Raw genomic sequence first — 19,071 nt, forward strand, 5'->3', positions numbered from 1 at the left:
AAATTTAACAAAATGATTTTTTTTCTTCCTTCTGTAGACCCATCCCCCTTTGTTCTGTTGTGGTGTTAAATAGCCAGCTTGATAAAGTTGAAGGAAGGAAAGTTTTCATTTCCTGTACTGTTCAAAGTATTGATGAGAAGACTGTACACACAGAGGCAACAGGTGAGAGGCTGTTGTTTTCATTTTATAACTTACTGAAGTTTTTAATTTCATGCCATGCACAAAACAAGTCAAATGCTTTGGTGTTGGGTTTTAGTTTGAGTATTTATTGTTTGAGACAAGGTTTTGTCTAGCATATGATGGCCTTGAAATTGCTATGTAGCAAAGGCTAACCCTGAACTCCTGATCCTCCTGCCTCTACTTCCTGAGTACTAGAATTACAGATTTAAGTCATCCCATCACACCTGTCTCAGGTTGATTGGGTTTGTTTTTGTTTTGGGAGTGGGGTGTGTCTTCTATGCCACAAACCCCAAAGATCTGTAGATGCTAGATGCTAGATGCTAGATGAGGACTCTGCCACTGAGCAACAAACCAGTGCTGTGGCTAGGGGCATTCTTATAGATTGCTAGTGAAAGGCCTACTTGCCAATATCCATCAAAATTGGAAGAGAACCTTTGATCCAGTTCCAGGACTGTATCTCATAGGTAACATAGGTGGTTGGTATGGTTACAGTATTGATGCATCCCAACCTCACTTTCAATTGCAAAAAGGAATGAGCAAAGCATAGACTCACGTTAGTGGAAAACTGGCTAAAAAACTACTGTTCTTCTCTAATTTATTTCATTAAAATACCATCAACTGCTTTAGGACCGCAGGCAAAGTGAGGAAAGTCTTTGATGTGAAGCAAGCTTATTAACATACTGGATGGAAAGCACAAAGGGCAGGACAGAAATCTAAGATGTTTTTACCAGTGTAGATGTCCTTCCATTTCTTCCCTGTTCTCCCCTTCCCTTGCACTTGCCTCATCTTTTGTTAAATTCTAAGAGCCATATGTAGAATTCAGTGTGGTGAGCCCAGGGGCATGGAGATCCACATACCAGGGAAGAGCAGCAGCAGTATCCCAGCAGTGACAGTGTCTGGACAGGATGTACAAGGGAGCGGCCCACCAGAGGATGCCAAAGCCCAAGGGAGGAGTCCTAGAGCGCAGCAGCAGTGGTAGGAGCAGGCCTACTCTGGCACACAGTCACAGGCATGGAAAAAGTAATAATTAAAGAAATCCCATGGTTGTACAGGAACTAGAGACCCTGGACATGTGTGTTTTCCCATCTGTTCTCCTTTGAAATCGTGTCATAACTTTTGGATTGTCATTTTACATACACTTCAGTAATTTATTCTCTGATAGTTTAGAGAAATATATAACTTTGTCCCACTCTCACGGTTGTTCTCTGAGGAAATATGCAACAGGAGGACAGGCAAGGTCTACAGAGTGTTTGCATGCCCATTGAGCAGTTCTTGGGAAGTGCACAGGTGACTGTTCTGGAAAAGGGCCTGGGTGGGCTGGGAGGGCAGTTCACTGTAGGCCCTTTGTGCATCCTGAGAGTAAAGGTAGGGGAAATGATGACCAGGGAGTTAAATGTTATGAATCCAAAAACTTATAAGAAGTACAATTAAAAAAAAAAAAAACAGGATTCAGTGTTGGGTATAAACATGAAAATTTAGTCACAATGAAGAAAGAAATCAGGACATATGCTTGCTGACTTAGAGATATTGGTTCCCCCCTGCTGAAATCTCTATAAGCAGCTTGCCCGAACTCTCACCTAAAAATGTCTTCTGTTTGTACTTTGAATCTAACAGGGACTTCACAGACCAGGATTCTGGAAGCCTGAGCTTCAGATGCAGATAGCTTACACAGTACTAATTACATTTTCATTTTTTTCTCAGAACATACATGTACCTCAGACATACATGTTTATATTAATCATAATTCTTGAGTTATGACATGGTCATATAACTGTTCATCATTTATTTATTCATCTTCTGAACATAATAATAAATAATACCCTGGGCTTACCATCAAACAGGAACGAGACTCTTAATCATGTTTATCTCTATATAACTGCTAACCTCATCTTTTCTTCCTGCTTAATGATAACTGATACTGAATTTAGGAGCTTGCATTCTTTTATAGCTTCTGGCTTTTATTTTTAGATTTTCTTTAAGAATGGTTGAGTAAGCCAGATGTGGGAGTGTACACCTTTAGCCCCAGCACTGGGGAGGCTGAGGCAGGCAGATCTCTGTGCGTTTGAGGCCAGCCTGGTCTACATAGTGAGCTTCAAGACTACCAGGGCTGTGTAGAGAATCCCTGTCAAGGAAGAGAAAGAGGAGGAGAAAGAAAAAGAAAGAGGAGAAGGAGGGGGAGGAAAGGATAAATAAATTAAATGGTTCATACCCATAATCCCTGCATTAGGAAAACTGCAGCAGGATTGTGAATTTGAGGCCAGGATGAGCTATAATAAGACTCTCCCTCAAAAATGAAAAGGAAAAAAAAAAAAAACTACCATACATCTAAGGAGTATGTATTCTTTCATTGTTCATTTTTAACTTTGTAAGGAAGTTGTGATGTGTGGCCTTTTCTGGGTTTGGCTTTCACTTAACTGTACGTTGCTGAGATTGAGCCAAGCGCTGGGCTGTGTCATTCTCTTGTTTTTGCTGCATGAGCTGCCATGCCGCAGTGACTTGGCATGTCTGGTGATGGGCACTGTTGCTGCTGCTGCTGCTGCTGCTGCTGCTGCTGCTGCTGCTGCTGCTGCTGCTGCTGCTGCTGCTGCTATGCATGTTCTTGTTTGTGTCCTCTGCATGGCAAGAGATTGACATCTGCTTGGAAGCAGAGTTTCTGGTCACAGCTATATAAGTGCTCAACTTTGCACAGGAGCTCACCTTGTTTTCAAAAGCTGCCCACAAATGTCAGACATTCTGATCCCTGTCTTCTATAGCAATTGACAGTCAGATTCCTCAATCTTCACCAATAAAAGGTTATAAAATGGATTTTTTTTTCTTTCTGAGACAGGATCTCACTATGTAAACCAGGCTGATCTCAAACTCACAGAGATCCACCTGCCTCTACCTCCCAAACACTAGAATTAAAGGTCTGTGTCACCACATCTGGCTAAAATGGGATCTTAATGTCATATAGATTTGCATTTCCCAGGTAATCAGTAGAGATGAATATCTCTTCATATGTTCAAAGACCATGTTTATTTCCCATTCTGTGAAATTCCTGCTGGTTCATTTTTTCTTTTCTTTTTTTCTCATTCTTACCAGTTTACAGGAACTCTTCAGATATTTTAGGTTAAGCTTATATCAGATAGGTAGAAACTGCATGCATCTTTTAGTGTGCAAGATGGTTTTATTTGCTTTAAGGTATCTCTTTATGAACAGAAGTTTTGGTTTTGGTTTTGTTTTTTACTTTTCCACATGGCATATAGCTTTTGGGGTTTTTTGTTATTTTTTTATTAATTACACTTTATTCACTTTGTATCCCCCATAAGCCCCTCCCTCCTCCCCTCCATATCCCACCCTCCCTCCCCCTTCTTCACACATGCCCCTCCCCACCACTCATAGGGGAGGTCCTCCTCTCCTTCCTTCTGATCTTAGTCTATCAGATCTCATCAGGAGTGGCTACATTGTCATCTTCTGTGGCCTGGTAAGGCTGCTCCCCTGTCAGGGGGAGGTGATCAAAGAGCAGGCCAATCAGTTTATGTCAGAGGCAGTCCTTCTTCCCATTACTATGTAACCCACTTGGTATGAACAGAAGTTTTAATGTTAATATAGTCACATTTATTGTATTTTCATTTATTAGTGATGCTTAACAAATTCATATTTAAGAAATTCACTTTTCCCCTAAGTGTCAGCTTTTCACAAGAATGATGGCTCAGGGAGCAGGAGGATGACATTACTGATTTGAGTCCGCAGTTTGTTTACAGCTCCATTCTAGGCTGTAAGCTCGTAATCCAAGACTTTCTAGGCTAGATTGCATCTATTGCTGTGAAAAAACACCCTGACCAAATTCAATTTAGAGAAAGAAAAGGCTTATTTCATCTTACACTTCAGGTAACAGTCCAACCTTGAGGGAAGTCTGGGCAAGAACTCAAGGCAGAAACCATGAAGGCACACTGCCTCAGTAAGCAGCCTCATGCTGAGCCTTCTAAACAGCTCAGAACTACCTGCTCCCACCGACATGCTCACAGACCAATCAGATACAGGCAATCCCTCAATTGAGACTCCCTTCTCGGGTGCCACGGCTGACAGGTTAACAGTTAAAGCTTATTATGACACTCACTAAACCTGTCCATATCATTTGGCTCAGCTGTAAACTTAAACTTACTTCTCATTTATGGGATACCTCTTTTTTTTTTTTTTTTTTTAGTTACATTTTATTAACTCTGTATCCCAGCTGTATTTCGCTCCCTCATTCCCTCCCAATCACTCTCCCTCCCTCATCTCCTCTCTGCCCCTTTCCAAGTCCACTGATTGGGGAGGACCTCCTCCCCTTTCATCTGACCCTGTTTTATCAGGTATCTTCAGGACTGGCTGCAAAGTCCTCCTCTGTGGCCTGGCAGGACTGTTCCTCCCTTGGGGAGTGGAGAGCTCAAAGAGCCTGCCATTGAGGTCATGTTAGAAATAGTTCCTGTTCCCCTTACTAGGGAAAACCCATTAATTACTGAGCTACCACGGCTACATCCGAGCAGAGGTTCTAGGTTATGTCCATACATGGTCTTTGGTGGAGTATCAGTCTCAAAAAAGACCCCTATACCCAGATATATTTGGTCCTTGTGGAGCTCCTATCCTCTCCACGTCATACTAACTCTGGGATACCTCTTAATAGAAGTATTAAGAAATCATGAAACAGTACAGGACCTGGTGAGGGGAGGTGGCTGCCCTGGAACTCACTATAGAAATCAGGCTAGCTTTGAACTCGCAGAGATTCCCCTGCCTCTGCCTCCCATGTGCTGGTATTAAATGTGTATGCCACCACCCCCAGCCAAAAATTAATTCTTAAGTTTTCTAAAAACTGAGAGTAGAAAGATAGAGGCATAAGAAATCCCTTTCTGTTTTTTTCCTTGGGCTCATCAAATGGAAAACAGTTGGCTTACAATCATTTATTGTTTTGCTTTAGCTTTATTTATAAAACTGGATCCTGACAAACGTTTGACATAAAAGAACTTCTGGTAAATTCCACACTGTTCTGCATGAGGTTCTTCCTCCTCCAGAAGCGACACCTATCTCCACTCCTGTCACAGCTGCTAGAACCCCAGGAAAGCCTGCTCTCACAGACCCTTCAAAATGGCCTCTGAAATACAGCTGCAGGAACCCACTCTACACCTTCCAGACTGCAATTTTCTCTATCTCCCTAGGACACCTGTGTGGTTCTGACATGTGAACAGACTAAAGCTAACAAACAGCCCTTGATGTCCTACAGACCGCAGGAAAAAAATTTGTACTGAAACTTTTACTGCAAACATGGAAATGCAAGAAAATCATAGGCAGGGATAAATTATGTGGCAGTGTGTGTGCAGTGCATACATGCATAAGTACATACTGTGTGTTACAAGCTACACTTGTTGTATCTGCACAAACATCTCTCTGGCCATGTTAGGGTATACAGCTTGATCCTGTGAGAATGGATCTTACACATTGTCTGGGGTCCTAGAGATTAAACGCTGTTCATTTTTTCAACAGCCTGTGCTGTTGTCTCTTACAACAGTAGTTTGTCATTGTCGGAAGTAGGCTCTGTTAGCTGTCTGGGGCTATATTAAAAAAAAAAAAATAACTACAAACTAGATGGTTTAAACCAACAAAAATTTCACTATCACAGTACCAGAGGCCAGAAATCAAAGAGTATTAACAAAACCTCTTCTTCTTAAGGTTCTGGGAAAAAACTTTCACATTTCTCTCCTGGCTTCTACCACGGAAGCCTCCAGCTTTTCTTGGTTTTGAGACACAGCATGATTTCCCATTGTATTTCTATATCATCTCTCTTTGTTATCCATGGATCCAAATTTCACTTTGTAAATATTTATTTGTGTGTGTGTGTGTGTGTGTGTGTGTGTTCAAGAGCTAAAATAAATGGGGAGATTAATATTCTAGAAAGCATATTTGCTTCTTGTCTTCATTTGTGTGTGTGTGTGTATGTGTGTGTGTATATATATATATATATATATATATATATATATATATATATGGAGCATGTATGTGCCATGACAGTAAGGTATCTCTTTATGAACAGAAGTTTTAATGTTAATATAGTCACATTTATTGTATTTTCATTTATGAGTAAATGTCAGAGGTCAGAGGACAGCTTGAGGGAGTTGGTTCTCTCCTTCCAATATGTAGGTCCCAAAGATTGAACACAGGTCCTCAGAGTTAGTAGCAGTCACCTGTACCTACTGACCCATCTCTCTGGTCATCTTGTTTGTTTGTTTTTGTTTTGGTCATTTTTGACAGTTTATTTTTGTTTTGTTTTTGAGATGGTGCCTGGAGCTTTCTAAGTAGACCAGGCTAGCCTAGAACTTACAGAGGTCCACTTGCCTCATTCTCCAAATACTGGGGCCAAGGGTGTTTGTTACCACAGTGGGGTTAGCCACCATGTTTTGCTACTACTTTGTTTGTTTGTTTACTAGCTTTCATTAAGATTTGTTTTTCTCTGGGTGTGGTGATATACATCTTTAGTCCTATCAGTCAGGAGTCAGAGACAAGTGATTTCTATGAGCTCAATGTCAGTCTTCATAGTGAAACCCTGTCTTCAATAGATTTATTTTTATTTGTGCATGTGTGTATGTTTACCATATATGTGGGGGCCTGAAGAGGTCAGAAGGTGTCTGATCCTCAGGAACTGGAACCCAAACTCGTCCTCTTGGAAGAGCCATTCTTGCTCTTTAGTTGACATGCCATCTCTCCATCCTCCCAGATTTTGCTTCTTTTTAATATAATATTTTTATTAATTCTTTGATACAATTTTATACATGTATGCAATATATTTTGTTCATTTTCTCCCCCATGCCTCCCTCTAACTCCTTCCAGATCTTCCCTTACTGCCTCCCAACATTTTATACTCTCTCTTTAAAAAAAATAATAATCCACTGAGTCCTATTTTTGTTACCCATACACTCATGAGTAACCGCTGGAGCATGGCCAGTCTACTATAAACCACACTTAAGACTCTCCTCCCCCAGAGGCCATCCACTTGTCAGCGGCTCCTCAGCTAGGGCTGGGGATTTGTGAACTACTCTGGGGATGCTGACTGCTATGATCTTGTACAGGTCTTATGACAAGAACAGCAGCAACTGTGAGTTTACAGGCTCAGTGGTCCTATCATGTCTAGCAGGCCCTGTTTTGCTCCAGTCCTCCCTGAGCTCTGCCAGCCTTTCCTTCCCCCTTCTCCACAATGGTCCCTGAGCCTTGTTGGGGGTGGATATGGTATAGAAGACCCATTTGTGGCTGAGCATTCCTTATTTATGCTCTGTACTTTAACCACTTGTGAGGTTTGTTGTTGTTGACCACTGTCCACTGCACAGAGAAACTTATTTGATGAAGTCTGAGATGGCACTGATCTGTGAAAAATAACAGTAGACTCCTGGGGGCCACCAACAATGGGTTCTTAGGCAGATTTACAGTACCAGGCATATGTTCTGTCCTGTGGAACAGGCCTTAAGTCCAATCAGAAAGCAGTTGGTTACCCCATAACATTCATACCCCATAACATTCATACCCCATAACATTGCATCCACAGACATCATCAGTTATTACTATAACTTACAGGGTCTTGATGCCTCTTGATGCAGGCAATAGATACTTTGAGGGCTTCTGTTTCCTTTCTTTCTCTCCCTTTACTGAAAGTTTAGACTAAACCACAAGAGACTGACATTTTGAGGGTCAGAATGGTAAACCATCAACAACTTCCAGTATCTTGCCCTAATAATTTAGGGATAGCTGTTGAATACCAAACAACCTGAGGCTTTCCCTAAGCCCTGATAATGTGAAGAAACATAGCTCCTTTTCTAAATCAGGAACCTGCTTTGGCAGAGCCAGTAACAGCCTGGTCCAAGACCTTGGGAGCTTTCCACTGAGGCCTTGAGGTATGTATGTATGTATGTATGTATGTATGTATGTCTGATGTTCCTTCTCTAAAACCAGGAATATGCGTGGCAGAGCCAATAATGCCCTGGGTCCAGAGCCTTGGGGGAGCTGCAGCTTCAGATCCTGAGAACCCAACTCTTCCCACCTTAAGGGACTCTGGTTATCAGTCCCAAGGCTGCTGTGTGTTTGATCCATGCAGCTCTTGAGATATCTTGCATTCTCTTTGTGTAACATCGCTTCCTGCTGACTTCATCATTAAGGCTGAAGTTTATATGACCTTTGAGTATGGTCTTCTCATTTCCCAGATACTTTCTGAAAATGTCAGGAATGAGCCCATTAACTTTTGTTTAGCCTGAAAACATCTTCTGGTAAAAGTCTCATGAGCTAAGTTTATACACAGTAACCACCCTGTGATCTCATTTAAGTTTCATAGCTTTTCCAAGAGAATAATTTCAAAACCCAACAAAATCCCATATATGGCTATAGAAAGCCAATGAAATATAACTCTTCTTTGAGAAGCCCATGGCCATACCCTAGGTGTTTGCCTCACATTTCTCTGAGTGCCTCTCTTTCTATTAAACCACACTTGCGTGTGTTTTGGGGTCTGTGAGATCACTTAGCAGCTAATGACCCTTGCTGTCAAGCCTAAAGATGTAAGTTCAATCCCCAGGACCCACATAGTGGAAGGAGAAAACCAATTCCTTTGTCTAGAGAAACCAAGAATCAGCTTTACCTGACTGGAGGTCTCTAAATAAGGGAACTCTTTAGGTAGCTGTGATGCCAGCATGGCTCTGTGTCTCACCACCACCACTGTATAGAGACAGTTTTCCGTTCCACTCACTATAGAAAACATGCTGAGAGAAGAGACAGCACCTCCAGGAATACTGGCCCCTAGTACCAGAAGAATACAGTAAGAAGCCAAATGCAGCTATGTATGGCGGCTCATTTTTGAGTGCCTTGTCATTGTTTTGGTGGAGAGAGGGGTGCTGTTTGAGACAGGGCCTCACTACATAGCTCTGGCTATCCTAGGACTCTCTATGTAGGCTAGGCTGGCCTCAAGCTCACAGACATTGTCCTGCCTCTGCCTCCCTAGTGCTATGATTAAAGGCGTGCACCACCTCACCTGGCCCCGTTTTTTAATGTCGTTAGATACTCAGTATCGATCTCTCTAAAGATTTGCTGTAGTCTGGATTATATATGTGTAGGGTGGGGATATGTGCACATGAGTGCAGGGCATTATATCCCCTGAAGCAGTTGTGAATTGCCCAGTGTGGGTGCTGGCAACACAACTAGGGCCCTCTCAAAGAGCATTGTGCACTCTTAACTGCTGAGCCAACTCTCCAGCCCCTCAGCTGCTTTCTCTTGAGAATGTCTTCATGCCAGGGTGGTTACATTTCCCCTACTCTGTTTTTACATCTCAGTCTTAAGCTAAATATGTTTGTGTCTGAAACAAATACCTTTAACAGAATGTAAGCAGGAGCTATGGCAACAGTCAGAGCCATTTCTCCACACTTATAGAAGGTGTTATGAGCACATTGTGCCAGAAACATAGATGAAGGTGTTTGTGATTTTCCACAATGTCAGAGTTTATTGAATAACAATAAATTAACAAGGTATAATGGTTCTCATGACAGCAGTTTGCCCAGATACTACTACCTATCTTGGTAACCTGGATGAGATAAATTCTTTTATCCTAACCTTAACTGCTATTAACTCCTGTATAACACAGCGACAGCACTCAGGAAGTATGTGTATGTGCGTGTGGTCTACAGAGAAAATACAAGTTAAAGAGTGGAAGCAGGATGACAGAAATGTGAGTCTGTATTGATAAGATAAACCCAAAATCAACCACAAAGAAGTGGCTGTTGCTATGGAGACCCAGCTGCAGAGAATTCTGGGTTGAGAGTGTAATCAGGTGAGAGAGCCAAGCTAGGTTGGAGCAGGGAGCAGAGGGTTCAGGTCCGAATGGACAAACAGGTAGGTGGGCAGATAGCAGTCAAGTAAAGCATGTCAAGCCAAGATGAAGTTTCAGGGGCGGTTGGGAGACCTCTAGTGGTCCTTAATGTACACACCAAGTATTAGATGGCAGGTTTGTGTGGTCCCTTGTCATTGCAGGAGTTCACCACTGTGTGGCGTCCGGGTGAACGGGTTATTCCTTTTCCCTAGGCTGGCATTTCTGATAGAATCATGTGTCCATGTGTCCCTACACTCTCAATCCTCCCTGAATACTTTATAGAATAAATTCTTTTTTTTTTTTTTTTTGACAGCTAGGAGTGGGCTGGAAGGTGGTGCCAATAGATGGTGATGTTCACATGTCTATCCCGGAGTGCATCATCTTCCGCCCTCAAAATGGTGTCAAAAGTCCTGTATAACATGGAGTTTGTCAGGGCAGAGCACAGTAAAAAGGAGTTGTATACAATGGGGAGTAACCTAGCGCTCAAGTGGCAGGAATAGCCTGCCCTCACTAGAGGACTGGCACAAGCAATTTCATCAGTGCTGGCCTGAGATAGTCTCCCCCTGTGAAGCCCAAGCTGGGCTGAAAGTCATGACCCTCCTGCCTCAGCTCCCCAAGTGCTGTACAGAAACATTGCCATGCCCAGGATGACTTCATTTGGACAACTGCCTGCCCTATGTCTCTGAAGACATTGTTGATTCACCATCACTTGCCAGGTTGAGATCCATCATACTTGGTCTGATCATAACCCATAATATGTGGGTAAGTGATATATGTCAAGGACCTACTGTCAATAAAACAATTTGTAACCAGTTTTAAGTAACAGGGTTTAGAAGAAGTGGATATTTATCTGTTCATTTATTGAAACACAGTCTCTTACATAGTCTGGCTGTCCTGGAACTCACTCAGGAGACCAGGCTGGCCTCATAGTCACAGAACAAGCTCCAGGACAGCCAGGGCTACATGGAGAAACCCTGTCTCAAAAAGTGAAAAACAAACAAACAAACAAAATCAGGCACACCCTGGAGTTGATTCTGGAGTTGATTCTTGCATTTTCCTTTTATCTATCCTATGTATGAAATCCAAGCATCTGAAAACGACTGCGCAGGTCATTTTGTTAAAGGTTTCATTTCTGCAGAATATTAGTGGACAACATTTCCTTAGGAAGCTTTCCAAAAACAGCCATCAACTGGGTTTGGTGATCCCCTCCTTTAATCCCAGGACTTGGGAAGCAGAGGCAGGAGAATTTCTGCATTTTTGGCTAGCCTGGCATACATTTCAAGTTTCAGCATAGCCAGACTTGTGTAGTGAGACCTTGTCTAAAAACAAACAAAAAGCCCAATACTGCTATAGAATGTTAGTAGACAATAAATCACAAAGTTTTACAAAAACACAACCAACAAAAACAAATGTTTAAAGAAAACTAGCTTGAAAATTCACTACTAATTTACAAATATATTTTCTATTTTAAGTTTTATCTTTATTTTAATGTATGCGTGTGTATATATACAAAGCATGAGTGTAACAGAGCGCTGGAGTTGCAAGTGATTGTGAGCCACCCAATAAAGGTGCTGAGAGTGAAACCCAGGACCTCTGGAAGAGCAGACCTCACTCAAAACCACTGAGCCGTCTCTGTGGCTTCTACAGATTCTTAAGTGATGAGTACTTCTTAGTTACTAGGATGGATTGCTCAGACTGCACAGTGTTGATGTTACCAGGTATTTCAGACACTTTGTAATGGGCTTCTCGGACAGGGACGCAAACACTGAGGCTTCTTTTCCAAGATGCAGTTCCTTATGACCTCACACAGACTCAGCAGAGTAATAATCCAAAGTCCTAGCAGAGTGCCAACAGCAGGAGGCCCCTTTTTCAGTTTCCATATTTGGTATCCTAAGTTGCTTATTTATGTGTAGGGTAGGTTCTTTGTTCTGGTTCTTTTTATATTATATGTACATACCTGGTATTCTCAGAGCCAAGAAGAGGAGCCTGATCCCCTGGAACTGGAGTCACAGATGGCTTTAAGCAGCCACATGGGTTCTGGGCTTCCAAACTGGGTCCTCTGGAAGAGCAGCCAGTGCTCTTAACTGCTGACTCATCTCTCCAGATCCTGACTGGGTGTTTTCAAATAGGGCTGTAATACTAAAAGCATCTGGAATGTGAGGACAGAGACTTGCCGGGGAGATGTGGCAAAGTGGCAAGCCCTTGACAGACCCTGCGTAGACCACACTGCTGGTTACCTCCCTCTTCTCAGCCTCAGGAGCACTCACCACACTTTGTCCCCATAAACGAAACTCCTGAAAAGGGGCTGTGTCTGCAGAGACTGACTGACTGATTATAATTCCAGCACTGTGGAGAGGTTGGAATGTTGCAGGTCCAAAGGCCAGCTGCTTTGTCTTGAGCTACTTCTAGCCCTCAGGGCCATTCCTTGCCCATCTCTGTGTCAGAACTAACATCTTGTGACTAATAGATAGAAACCTTCCTTCTGGAATCGTTAACTTAGCAGACCACTCATCTCCACCAACCCAAGAGCTGAGACAGCATCTGGGGCCTATAGAAAAGTTTCTCCCATCTTGCTGTACCTGCCTCTCTGATGTACCCAGCAATGTTTAAAAACTTGCCTTGTTTTCTGACATTTTTTATTCTGTAAAACTTTATGGAACTGCTCCCACATCGGAACATGTAAATTGGGGTAACCTATGTGTTCTCCGTCACTTAAAATGGTTCAGAATAAACTATCTTCTTACTCCCTTTTAGATGAGAGCTGTAGGTTTGGCTATCAGATTATTGAAACAGTGCACCCCAAGAAACTGGAGCCCTCCCAGTAATCTCATGCTGAGGATAGCCTAAATATCACTGGCAGAAACAATGGTGATGTCTCTGACATAAGAAATGACACAAACAGCTGAAGCAATGCTGGGAAGGGGAGGAGTACAGAGGAAATATGGCATGGTGTGTGGGGATCAGGAACTGAGGGGAAGGAGGCTAAGTGGAGACGGAGCCCACACAGAATCCCGGGAATCAGACTCAGGAGACCAGACTCAAAGGTGCAGATCTAACTTCATTGCCCAGTATAACAGCCCTTAAATGACTGAAAGGCCAATCAGACCATCCTGTGCTAGCTTCAAGCACCAGTAACAATCAGCCAGGTTGGTGCGACTATAAGGAAATGTGGGAGATGTGGGGGAGCAAGATCACCTTAGGAGAGTTCCATAAAGAAGAGGGAAGCAGTCACTCTACTAGCCTTTGATCCATTTTGAGACTTCACTAGTGTGCTTGGATGCTACACCATAACCAAGGCAACTTAGAGAAAAAAGCATGTAATTGGGGCTTACTTTCAGACCATCGTGGTGGGGAGCATGGCAGCTGGCAGCCAGGCTGGAGCAGTAGCTGAGAGCTTATATCTTGATCCACGGGTTACAGGCAGATATAGCGCACGACTGGGCCTGGCGTGGGCTTTTGAACCTCAAAGCTCCCCACCTTCTCCAACAAAGGCTGCATCTCCTCCAGCAAGGCTCCTACTCTTTCCTAAATAGTTCCACCAACTGTAGAACTAAATATTCAAACATATGAGCCTATAGGGGTCATTCTTATTCAAAACCACTACACCTCTCTAGGATTTTTAGCTCCAGAGGCTCTAGAGACCTGTAAAACAATGAAGGAATTGGTACTGTTGCTGTTTGCATACCAGAGCTGATGGTTCAACTTTCTTGCTAAAGAGGCTGCATGCATTAGCTGCCAGACCTGGAGAAATAAAGCCAGGACTGGGCCCAAAGAGTCCCTTCCCTCTGAGCTAGCTCCTGTAGTGCCACAAGTTGCTACTAAGGATGCTACTAAGGATGCTACTCCTCCATCATTTTTGTGATTGGAGAAATACCCACAATACCCAACAACCTGAGGAGTTTCCTTAGACTTTGGGGAACCAAACCAACTGTTGTAGCTTCAATACGAAAAGTAACTTCAAGATTAGTTGGTGTAATAAAGCAGAGTTTGATAGCTTAAGAATGTTCTATTACAAGCAAAAGCACAAGGCTCAAGAGACAGGCCTGAAAGAATGGGCATGGTTTTCCAAGAAAGACAAAAACTTGCCTGTCATAGCATTACCTGTTTTAGTGGCTCCCAAGTTATGTTTCAGAAGATTGCTGAGAAAGTTGTTTTGTTTGGTTTGGTTTGGTTTGGTTTGGTTTTGTTTTCCTATTTTCTCTCTCTTGTTAGTGGATAATTGAAGGGGCCCTGGAGATGCCTTGGATGAAATTTTATAATTCCCAAAGCCATTATGCTTGCATAAGAGACTTAGGATTGGTTATTTCCCTGTAAATGGGGTTTCTGGTGAGATTCCTACAAATTTGCTGGTTTAGAAAGGGAGAAGGGCTTTGCAGTTGTTAATGTTATCAGGGAAACCAAGGTTGTTAGTCACATCACATTAACAAAAGAATTTAGAAAGAAGCCCAAAGACTATCTTACTAGTATCTGGGCCAGCGATAAATCTTGGCAGCTTCCAGGAGAAAAGCAAGCAAGCTAGCCATGCCTTTGAGTTGGGGTCCAAGAAAGCCAGCTTGTTCTGCCCAGAGGCTGGCAAGCCACTGCATGGCTGAAGGGGAGGGTGGTCCTCAAAGAGTGAGAAGGCCCCGAGCTTGGGGAAAGCATGGTCAGACTGTGTACAGAATCCAGAAGAAAAGGCGAAAAAAGGAAAAGGCATGCTTTTTAGCGTTAGAACTCAGAAATGTGGACAGGCTTGGCAGTGTGGCCTTTGGGAAGCTCTGTGAGCTCATGCAGGGGCTTCTGGGAAAGGTGAGTACATTATCATTTTAAGGGGGTAAATATGCCTCCCATCCCCTTAGCATCACATATCCCAAGGGACGGTCTCCTGACCAAATGATTGACAGGCCCAGATGAATTGCCTTTTTATTTAGTTAGATTGTATGTTCGTGTGTGTGTGTGTGTGTGTGTGTGTGTGTGTATGAGAGAGAGAGAGAGAGAGAGAGAGAGAGAGAGAGAGAGAGTACTTGTAATTAGTTCTAAAGAAATCTAGTAGAGTCAGTTCTCTACCTTCATCCTTATGTGGGCTCTGGGCACAACTCAGGTTGTCAAGTCTGTGGGGGCAAGTGCTCTGTCCACAGAGCCATATCACTAGTCCCAAATTAACTATTTTTTTTTGAGACAACTTTTCAAATAAGTTGATTTGAAGCAAAATAAACTGCTGCCGAGAAAGTTTATGAAAGTTCCATCTCAAAAGGGTCAAAAAGGAATCAACTACTATGAAGTCTGCATTCAGGGCTGTAGAAAATGACACGTTACTTAAATCAGTTTTATTTAAGAATTTCCAACAATGACAACTCACACACAAAAAAATCAAGCACAGGACACAGAACTGCAGCAAACAGCATTCTAACTGACGTGAGAACTCCCACCCTCCTTTGCAACACCTGTGCTCACTGGAGAACTCCGCTTCCAAGTTCTGCAAACTACTCTACAAGCTCAGCCCATGTTCTCACGCCTCCAGATCAGTAACGGAGGACACACAGCACACAGCATTCACAGCATTGGACAGAGGGAGAGGGCAGTACAAGGATTTCACTTAACACATTCAGCTGATGTGGACTTTCTAAGAACAAAACTCAAGTCTTCCAACAGATGTGGATGTCCTTTGAGGAAAAAAAAAAAAAAAATTGCACATTATTCACTATCATTGCTCTCTGGTTTTTCGAGACAGGGCTTTTTTGTGTAGCCTTTGCTGTCCTGGAACTTGCTCTGTAGACCAGGCTGGTCTCAAACTCAGAGATCACCTGTCTCCGCCTCCTGTGCTGGCATTAAAGGCATGAACCCCTACCACCCAGCCCAGATTAACTCTTAATGGAAGAGAAAATAATAGATATATTCTCGTCTCTGGAACAGATTTCAATGCCAGAGCTTCATCCAGGGCCTGAGGTAGATCCCAGTCTTTTGGAAAGAAAGCAGTTCCCACTTAATGGGCATAAACTAAGCCCTTATATCTCTGTAATGTTCCTGTCTTAGGGTTCCTATTGGTATGAAGAGACACCGTGACCATGGCAACTCTTATAAGGAAAACATTTAATTGGGGCTGGCTTGCAGTGTCAGAGGTTTAGTTCCTGTCAGCATGGCGGGAAGCATAGCAGCAGGCAGGCAGATGCAGTGCTGAAAAAGGAACCGAGAGTTCTACATCTACATCCTCAGGCAGCAGAAGACAACTGTGTCCCACACTGGGCAGAGCTTGAGCATGTGAGGTCTCATAGCCTGCCCCCATAGTGACACACTTCCTCAACAAGGCTATACTTCCCTATGGGCCAAGCATTGACACACATGAGTCTATGGGAACAATACCTACTCAAACCTCCACAATTTCCTCTCAAGACTTGAGACCTTAAAATCATTTAGATGTGTGAGTCAATCCAGTTACTTCTGGCTTCTGTCCAAGAACAAAAAATGTCTGAGGAAATACCAACTTCTTTCTTCTAAAAGCCAACGGGAAGGGCACAAGTGAGTCTTTAGAATATCTTCATTCCTGGGGCTGGCAAGATGACTCAGCTAAGAACACTTGTGCTTTTCCAGAGAGCTTAAGTTCAATTCCCAGTACACATGTGACAGCTCACAACTATTTGTAACTCCAGACCCTGGGATTGGACGCCCTCTTGACATCTGTGGGCACCTGGTAGACATGTGGTGCATAGACACACATGCAGGCAAAACACACAAACACATGAAATGAAGTAAGACCATTTTCTTTCTTGCTAGGTAGTTACAGTCTCAAGCACAGTGATGGGAGCGAGATCTTTCTTGAAAGTGTTACTGGAGTTTTAGAACAAAAGCCTTAGCTCCAGAACTCCCACAAACTAGGTGTAGCCACTTGACCCAGGATACCAATTAGAGGGATGCGTGGTGGGGAAAGGAGGTCTAACCAGTGTGGTCTGGCTGGTCATTTACTCCGTTCTGGTTCAGCAAGGTGGTTCAGAGAAGCTCTAACCCTCCTGTCACTTGAGAGCAATCGGGTTCCCATAAGTTGACTGTTCCTGCTCAGTGGTGCAACTTCTCCTTCTCAGGTAATTACCCTTATCAGAGAGGTAATCTCCCTGAAAGGCTCACTGTTATTTGGGAGTGGTTTCAGTTCCTTGTCATAAGGATGTTTTTTACTTATTGAAAAAAATTTTTATGTATTCTGACCGTGCTTTTCTCCTCATCCAACTTCTCCCAGATCCTCCCGGCCTTCCCACACACCCAACTCCATGCCCTTTCTTTCTCTCTTTAAAAAAAACAAGAAACACACACACACATGTGTGTATATGTGTATATGTATATATGTGTGTGTATATATATATATATATATATACATGTATATGGGTACATTTGTGTGTATATATAGATATTACATGTATATGTACACACACATGAGCGCACACACACACACACACACACACACACGAGTTGCAAGCACTCCCTAACAAAAAATGTACAAAGCACTGTGAGACAAATATCTAAAAACTTGCATTGAATTCATTTTGTTGGCCAACTACTCCTGTTTAAGCCAAACAGAGTCCCACAGCTGAAATGAGGAAGTGGATAAGGGCTACCCTCTGACCAAGAGCTAGTTGCCATGGATAGCCATTTGCAAAGGAAAATTAGTTTTCCATTTGCAAAGGAAAATTAGTTTTCTTCAATGACATCTCACTGGGTATAAAGATGTTTATTAATCACTTCTGTTGTTCCTGGAATTCAAGGCAACTTCTGAAGTGGCTCAGGAGAACAAACTTAAAGAGAAAACTAAAGCCAGAGAGGACAAAATGAAGGTATGTCCAGTGTGATGCTCAAAATGACAAAGGATTGACTGTAAGTATGTGGCCTCTTATATCTCATGATTATTTTGAAAATAACTATTAAAAGCAAGTTGTTGGGCTGGAGAGATGGCTCAGTAGTTAAGAGCACTTGTTCCAGGGGATCCAACAGGCACACATGTGGTGCATATACATGCAAAACATTTATACAGATAAAGTAAAATGAATAAAATCTTTTTTTTTTTAAGATTGTGCTTTGGGGTCCTTGTCATTCTGCATTTGGTGAGGGCCTGGATTTCAGTTTCCAGATTGTAGAGAATGTTGAGGTAAGCCTTTTGATGGCCCACAGGGAACGGCAAGTGAGTGTCAGCAACTCCTGACTATTCAAAAGGTCCTGATCCACTGCACACAGTGTTGATCTACTAGGGACTCCTAGCACACTCCTAGACTCCTAGAAGTCTCAAAATAGATCCAAGGCTAGGGTGGTGACTGCTTCCCCCTTCTTTACGGAAGTCTCCTAAGGTGACCTTGACGCCCCCCCAACATACACACACTTGATTGTTACTGGTGCTTGAGGCTGGCATGGAATATTCTAGTTGGCCTTTCAATCATTTAAAGGCTTTTACACTGGACAATAAAGTTAGTTCTGCACCTTTGAGTCTGGTCTCTAGAGTCTGATTCCCGGGATTCTGTGTGTGCTCTGATGACACTCACCCCCCACCCCACCCCACCCCCACACAACCCAGTTCCTGATTCCCACACCAGATGGAGAGCAGGGATCTGTTTTTCTCAGGAGCAGCCAGAGTGCTTTACAGCAAGGCACAGCGGTCAGTGAGAGATGCAAGCCCTACAGGCCTAGTGCAGGACTGGCCTGTGCTTTACCAGAGGTCAGCACCAATCTAGCATTGATGCAGCAGGCTTTAGTGGATGCCTGATGCTGACATGCCCAGTAGCCAGCAGAACTGTGGCCAGCAGCATGTAGCAGTCAAGCCTGGCCCAGTGGTCAAGCTCCAGGCGGTCCAGAAGCTCTTGGAGGTCAGGCAGGCTCCAGCCAGCCTAACTGGCAGCCAGGTCCCAGAAGTTCAGCATCGAATACTGCAGGGAGAAGGGAGCCCTCCCTCCCTCCCCGAAAATAGATGACAAATCTCAGGCGGCCATGGTGGAAAGCTGATGGTATCATGAAGCACCCATCACACTGCACACACATCCAGCACATTTATTTGAAATCAAGTTTATAAATAAATCAAGTTTATTTAT

At 43.1% G+C, this 19,071-nt stretch overlaps 1 protein-coding gene across 6 annotated transcripts in view; it reads left to right on the plus strand.

Moving 5' to 3' along the window:
* Them4 (thioesterase superfamily member 4) overlaps nucleotides 1–18,472 on the plus strand; it is a 36,306-nt gene extending 17,834 nt beyond the window's left edge. For 2 of the 6 annotated variants that reach the window (XM_021663415.2, XM_021663420.2), the window contains exons 5-7: nucleotides 38–162; nucleotides 8,007–8,075; nucleotides 10,344–12,787. In XM_021663415.2, coding sequence (XP_021519090.2) covers nucleotides 38–162; nucleotides 8,007–8,074 — 193 coding nt within the window. In that variant the 3' untranslated portion in view covers nucleotide 8,075; nucleotides 10,344–12,787. Of the gene's footprint in view, nucleotides 1–37; nucleotides 163–1,794; nucleotides 2,025–5,116; nucleotides 6,092–8,006; nucleotides 8,076–10,343; nucleotides 12,788–17,760 lie in introns of those variants that run through there. The other 4 variants (XM_021663418.2, XM_021663419.2, XM_021663421.2 and 1 more) reach the window with 4 other exon arrangements.
* Nucleotides 18,473–19,071: the final 599 nt, after the last annotated feature.

Source organism: Meriones unguiculatus, chromosome 10 (assembly GCF_030254825.1).
Source record: "Meriones unguiculatus strain TT.TT164.6M chromosome 10, Bangor_MerUng_6.1, whole genome shotgun sequence".
Lineage (NCBI taxonomy): Eukaryota > Metazoa > Chordata > Mammalia > Rodentia > Muridae > Meriones > Meriones unguiculatus.